Source organism: Prionailurus bengalensis, chromosome X, assembly GCF_016509475.1.
Source record: "Prionailurus bengalensis isolate Pbe53 chromosome X, Fcat_Pben_1.1_paternal_pri, whole genome shotgun sequence".
Lineage (NCBI taxonomy): Eukaryota > Metazoa > Chordata > Mammalia > Carnivora > Felidae > Prionailurus > Prionailurus bengalensis.
Window position 1 is genome coordinate 100,100,275 of NC_057361.1, and position 6,651 is coordinate 100,106,925.

General features: G+C 40.6%; 1 protein-coding gene and 1 non-coding gene across 2 annotated transcripts; both read right to left on the reverse strand.

Moving 5' to 3' along the window:
• Nucleotides 1-1,058: 1,058 nt before the first annotated feature.
• LOC122478059 lies at nucleotides 1,059-1,162 on the reverse strand. The gene has a single exon (XR_006295826.1). It is a non-coding gene; the product is annotated as a U6 spliceosomal RNA (small nuclear RNA).
• A 771-nt stretch (nucleotides 1,163-1,933) lies between these two features.
• LOC122477252 (non-histone chromosomal protein HMG-17-like) lies at nucleotides 1,934-2,557 on the reverse strand. Its single transcript, XM_043570130.1, has one exon. It carries the CDS (start codon nucleotides 2,540-2,542, stop codon nucleotides 2,063-2,065), a length of 480 nt encoding a protein of 159 aa, XP_043426065.1. The 5' UTR covers nucleotides 2,543-2,557; the 3' UTR covers nucleotides 1,934-2,062.
• Nucleotides 2,558-6,651: the final 4,094 nt, after the last annotated feature.

The window sequence follows — 6,651 nt, forward strand, 5'->3', positions numbered from 1 at the left end:
AGAGCATGAACAGGGGAGGGCAGAGAGAGAGGGAGACACAGAATCTGAAGCAGGCTCCAGGCTCTGAGCTGTCAGCACAGAGCCTGGTGCAGAGCTCGAACCCATGGACTCCAAGACCGTGACCTGAGTCGAAGTCGAATGCTTAACCAACTGAGCCACCCAGGTGCCCTGGACCAGAGAATTATTTGTTGTAGAGGCCTGTTTTGTGCATTGTAGGATGTTTAGCATTGTCCCTCGACTAAACCCCCTAGAAGCCAGTACCATTCCCCTACCCCCTTTTTTGATGACAACCAAAAATGTCTCCAGAGATTGCTAAGTGTCTCCTGCAAGACAAAATTGTCCCTGGTTGAGAACTACTGAACTATGTAGGTCTTGAATATTAAGAAATAGTTCTATATTAGAATAAGCATAGCAATGCTTATATAACACTTATTTGTGGCCAGTGTTTTGCACATATAATTCATTTAATCCTTATAGCTCTGTAAAGTAGATACTATTATTATCCCATCTTTGAAATAGGGTAATGGAGGCACAGAGTGGGTTAAGTAGTTTGTTAAAGATTGCAGTGCCAGGATTTGAATTCAGGCTGGGTGGCATCAGCATGTGTCCTCTGAAATACACTGTACTATCTGTACAATGGAATGGCCAGAGAACAGAATTTTTTTTCTGGACAAATGATATTTGTGTTCTGGCCTAGTTATCCACATTGCATATCCAGGGGGATGTTGCCCATGGTCAGCTGTGGGCCTGCTGCTGTGAAAGACTTCAGATAAACGCTAAAGTATTATAGTTTAAAAAAATTTTTTTTTAAGTTTTTATTTTTTGAGGGGCACCTGGGTGACTCAGTTCATTGAGTGTCTGACTTCAGCTCAGGTCACGATCTCACAGTTTATGAGTTTGAGGCCTGTGTTGGACTCTGTACTGATAGCTTGGAGCATGGAACCTGCTTTGGATTCTGTGTCTTGCTTTCTCTCTCTGCCCCTCCCTTGCTTGTGTGCCCTCTCTCTCTCTCTCTCTCTCTCTCTCTCTCTCTCTCTCTCTCTCTCTGTCAAAAATAAACAAACATTAAAAAATACTTTTTGCGTGTCATCCTTGCACAGGGGCCATGCTAATCTTCTCTGTATCGTTCCAATTTTAGTATATGTGCTGCCGAAGCAAGCACTAAAAAATACTTTTTAAAGTAATCTCTATACCCAACATGGGGCTCAAACTCATGACCCCAAGATCCAAGAGTTGTATGCTCTTCTGACTGAGCCAGGTAGGTGCCCCTCAATTTTTTTTTCTCAAACCAAAGTGTATCCAGCTTTATTAAAGATACTTCTCATAAACAATCATGGTATTTCAGGCAGGACATGGGCAGACATTTGGTAACAGTATACAACAACTTTCAAACTCCCTTCTTCAATGGACTACCAAAATCAGGAGGCCACTATAAAACCCAGTGAAGTTTTCGTTTGATGCTCTGAACAGGGAAAGTTTAGACTGAGGGTTGACATTTCACATTTGCATGTTGTTTAACAACTTTTTACAAGCCAGCCCCGAATTTCAGGAAATGAAAATGGCAGAATTACCAATCTGAAGCTCCACAAACTAAAATAGGAACCCTTTTGAGGGATGCCATCTCAATGGTGACACTAACGTCCAGATTGCTTTACATACTGGGAACCATTTCTTGGGGTCAGGTTCCAACAGGTCTCTGGGTTTAAGGGAGATAAGCTTATGTTGAAGGCAGAGGAGAAGAGGACATAAAAATGAATTTTAGTTTTTCCACACCACAAGGCGTTTGTGCCAAAGTGACTAATGTGTGTCAACATCAAGGAATCCCTCCTCCTGGGAACCAAGGAGAAGTTTCTCAGAACTAGAAGGGGATGGTGTTTTTCCCCTTGTATCAGTCTAGCTTCAGAGATATTCTACTACTGATGTATGCCCTTCCCCCAAAACAACACTGAAACGTTCTGTGTGCTAACAACATAGCTTAAAAAAAGTAAAACAAAATTCTGCAGTTTTATAAAACTTGATAAAAAATAGTATTTCAAACTGTACAGTCACCAGAAGTACACAGTTACCCATAATGCACACACTTGGCATCTCCAGCACCTTTCTGCGCCTGGTCTCTTGTGGCACCTCCATTTTCTGCATCAGCTCTCCCCTTGTTCCCTTTGGGTACCTTCTTCCCCTTCTTTGCAGGGGCCTTTTTAGGTTTGGACTCTGGCTTTGCAGGAGCAGGTTTAGCAGATAACCTTGCGGATCTTCTCTGTGGCTCATCCTTCACCTTGGCTTTATCTCCTTTAGCATCCCCTTCAGCCTCTCTCATGGGCATGGTGGTGACGGTGGTGGGACATAGGTGCTGGACGTGGGGATGCAGTGGCGGATGGGCTTTGGTCGGTCCGGGGGTCATTCTCACCTCTACTTCTTCATATGGCTCCTCAACATTTTTATACCAAACATTTATACGCCCACTCTTTTGGTCACTAACTACTGTTGATTGAGTGAAAATGCTATTTGACAGACCGAATATAGCATATGTGCAGGCAAGGCCCATCTTATGCTGACTCTAGAGTCAATCCACTGATGGTGGATTGTATTTCAGCAGTTTTATGAAAATTAATGAAATTTTAGCTGATCTTAGTAGATTCACCTTGCCCAGAACTTGATTACCTGGCCTGAATGAAGAGAGGGTAGTTCCACAATTCCACTGTATTCTCGGTGGGCAGTTAATGCAAAATTTTCAGGTATGAACTTTGGATAGTTTGCAGATCAAGGAGATACTGAAAACATAAACCAGGGCTCTCCTTGGATGAATAATAGGTGGCATTAAAAGACTATTATTTGATCTCTTGCTTTTGACATTGGGTCTAATTATTCTACTAGTAGATGGTACCAGATCCTTGTTCAGTCTTAGCCTAAATGAGAACACGTGGCTTGGGTAAGACAGTTATATATTTTAATTCACTACATTTCTTCCTTCATTTATTCACCATTTATTAAGAGTTATTATAGTACAGTTTTTAACACTACTGACCCTCAAATCAAATTTTACCTATGATGCATATTAGTTGTATGATCTGGGGCAAATTACTTAATCTTTCCAAGCCTTAGTTTCTTGTTTGTAAAACTGAGATATTGTGTCTAATATTTACCTCAACATGATTGCTTTGAGTATTAAATCAAATAATGTATGTAAAGTCCTTGCAAAGTAAAATAAAGTCCTTGCAAAGTAGCATATATTCAATAAGTGTTAGCTATTACTAGTATTATGTACCTATTATGTCACTGTGTCTGTCTCCTAGGGAGAGGAAACAAGAACGTAAATAGTTAAAACACAAGGTAGAAGGTCATATGTCATGAAAGGAGGAAAATTAAAATGCTCTGGTAGTTCAGAAGAGATAAGAGTCCTGGATGAAGCAGCAAGGAAGGAATCATGGAGGAAGTAACACCTAAGTTGAGCCTTGAAGGAAGGATAGAATGAAGGCATGCAGTTGTGAGAACACTATTTCTAGAGTCAGCTATAAATACCCACTGCGACTGGACTGCAAATGATGAGTCATCCTTTTCTTCTTCTTAATCCCAGTAATATGCAGAAAGGAAATCCACAGTGGTAGCAAATTCTTGCCACCAGTGTTCCTTCCCCTCATTTTCTATGGAGAACACAGAAGGACAGTCTTGTTTCCTGCTGCAGTAATAGAGGCACTAAGTTCAAGGTCATGTAGTCAGCTTTAAATTAGACTGTTGTGCATGAACTCTCTAAGTAATCAAGCACCATGTACATTTTTTTTAGGCATTTACTCTAACCTAATCTCATGTGGTGCTTTGGGGGTACAGAAGTAGTATGCCCTTGAAGAAACTATGGTCACAATGGGAAATATGATATAAATACAGTAAATAGTTTATAAAATAATATAGAATCTAATATTCAGGTATGTGGTGTGAACTTTTTATCTAATATAAGTTGTGAAAAAAAAGATTGATCCAATGAACTTCAGATGATTTTGTAAAGATGGCTTTATGGGATAGGAATTTGAGTTTTTGGATTGATGTAGGGGAGGGGAGAAGAGAGCAGTTCAGATGGGAAATTTTTTAGCAATGCTAGTAATTTATGAATGAGAATTCATGAAGATAACACCTTTTAACTTATGGATTAGAATTTCAGTGATGTCTGCATCTCTTCAACTGCATGATACTTACAGAGCTGTGTTTGGGTCTGTCCTGTCCTAATGCCCCCACTCCAGGTGATTTATAAACCATGCATATATGTGGGACACTTTCTCAGACTCCTGCTCTTGTTGATGCCTTCCACCATCCAGAAACTGTGCGTACGTGAGCTAAATGAATGTCACGTCATTGACAGGAATAATTCTCCATTTGTAGACGTTTTGAGGAAATGAATAATTTTGGCTCATTTCAAAAAGGGGTCTTTCAAAGTCAGCACATTCTCTGACATTCTTCTCCCTTCTTCCCCTTTCATGTGTGAACCCCACTGATTTCTTAGGAAGATGCCCTGGTTGTCATGGTGAAAACTACGCTAATTGGGTTCCTCTAGTTGATGTTCTGTCAAGCTCACTGCCCCACTGAAGATCTGGAATAGAGCACTTAACTTTTTCCTTCTCAAAGAACGTGTTCCCAGCAAGTCAGCTGCCTCAGCAGAAAATGGAAGGTATTTGAAATGTCCAGTATGTTATCCAAATATTTCACCCTTCATGGGGCCAGACATGCACAGTTTCACTTTCATTTGGTATCTTCTTTCCACAGAGAGTACTGATGGAAACTCAGCTGGAGATTTTTAACTGTGTTAAGTGGTTTGGGGGAATTTGTAAAAAGTGAAAGCGTGTGGACTGATCATCAATTTGAGAAAGGAGACCTGAGTCCAGGGCAGGGCTGGTCCGAAGTAAACTGAAGTAGTCCTTTTTTGTAGTTGTCTTGCCCTGTTTCCCCCCCTGCTAGAAGGAATAAAGGAAGGAAAAAGGAAGGCCAGCAAGCCTAGTGCCTCCATCACAAGTTGTCATCTCAAGTTGAGACAGTTCCTGATAGCCCTTCTCTCCCAGTCTTTTAAATCAAAGGGTAGCTATCTGGTGTATCAATTTCTCAGGGTATTTTCTTTGCTTGAGGACTTATAGGAAAATCTGAACTATGGTTTTCATGGCTCTGAATGATTTAACATATCACTTACGTAACTTACCATTTGAAATTGCCCTTGATGACCATTGGGATAGATATTTTGGTATTCCTTCTATGACATCAGGCAAACTGTTGCCATCATCTACATATTGGTTTAATTTTCCTAGACCTTCTTGGTAGTATTGACTCACTGAGAAATTGTGAGTATACTGTGTAGCTCTATGTTTCTGTTTTTGAGGTTGATTCTTCTGACTTTGGAGGAGCACATGCCTAGGTTGTGTGAGGTTAAGGGTTCCCCTAGGTCTTTTTGTCCTTTTACCATCTCCTGGAATACTTTGTGATGTTTCAAACTCATCTGAAGACCTATCATTCCATCTGTCTCTTTAAATGCACTTTTAACTGTCACTGGTCCCTTATACCTCAGTGTGAATGGGTGTGGGAGAAGGTTTGGGGCACTGGTCACCTGAGGGAACAAGGAGAGGAAACACCACGGAGGAAAAACCTGCCCATTGGGTATTTGGGGCTAGGAAAACAACTTGCCTTTTCAACAATTTTACCTCAGGCTGGTAGTGGGAATAATAATGATAATTATCATCAGCAGCAAGTGGTGCCCAATTAAGTGCCTAATTGGGCATGATGCTGTACTTAGACAACTTCACAGACCTATCCGTTTCTGCAGAGCTTGAGACAAACACACTGTTACAGAGACTGGGTTGTTCAATTGTAATATCAAGTCAGTTGGTGCAAAATGTGTGGTTCACATTGCACATAGGCTAAAGATCAGTTCATTTGGAGGGAATATGGGGGCAGTGAGATTGAAAGTAGGAAGGTAAATGGAACCTGAATATTATTTTGGCTTTACTCCTCATCAACTATTGAGAAATGTTTAGGCTCTTTCCTGATTCAGAAAGTAATATCACAGATTCTTTGATGATAAAGAAAGCCCTTGCTAGGCATCAAGAACATTTTTCACACTATCAGAGATCACTGTTTACCCTTGGAAATGGGGATGGAAAAGGAGAGGGGTGGATGGGGACTCACACCAGAATGACCCCGGATGATGGTTTTGTATGGCTTTATAGAATATAAATATATGCTAAGATTTGCATGCTTACTGAGTTCCAGGTGTTGTGTGAAGTATCCTACATAAACTATGTCATTTAATCCTGCTAACAACGACTACCTACATGAAGAAATAGAGGAATAGAGAGTATAATGAAGTTGCTCCAAATGACACAGCTATACAGATTACCCCTCCCAGTACACCCATATTGTATTGCATTTCTGTGATAGTTTTGTCTTATCATAGTCAATCTCTCTGTGCAAAAGGTCAATGCAGTTAGTTGAGGACTCCACTTAATTGGATTCTGGTTAGTTGAGGTTTGGCTCTTTCAAAGGAGGTTGTAGATGGTTCAGCTCAGGCACAAATTAGCCACTTACTGTCCACCAAATAATTACATCTCATGGTAGTGTATTGCTAGAGATTGAAGAGTCTAATATTTATACACCAAAGAAACCTGATATATCAAAGGAGAG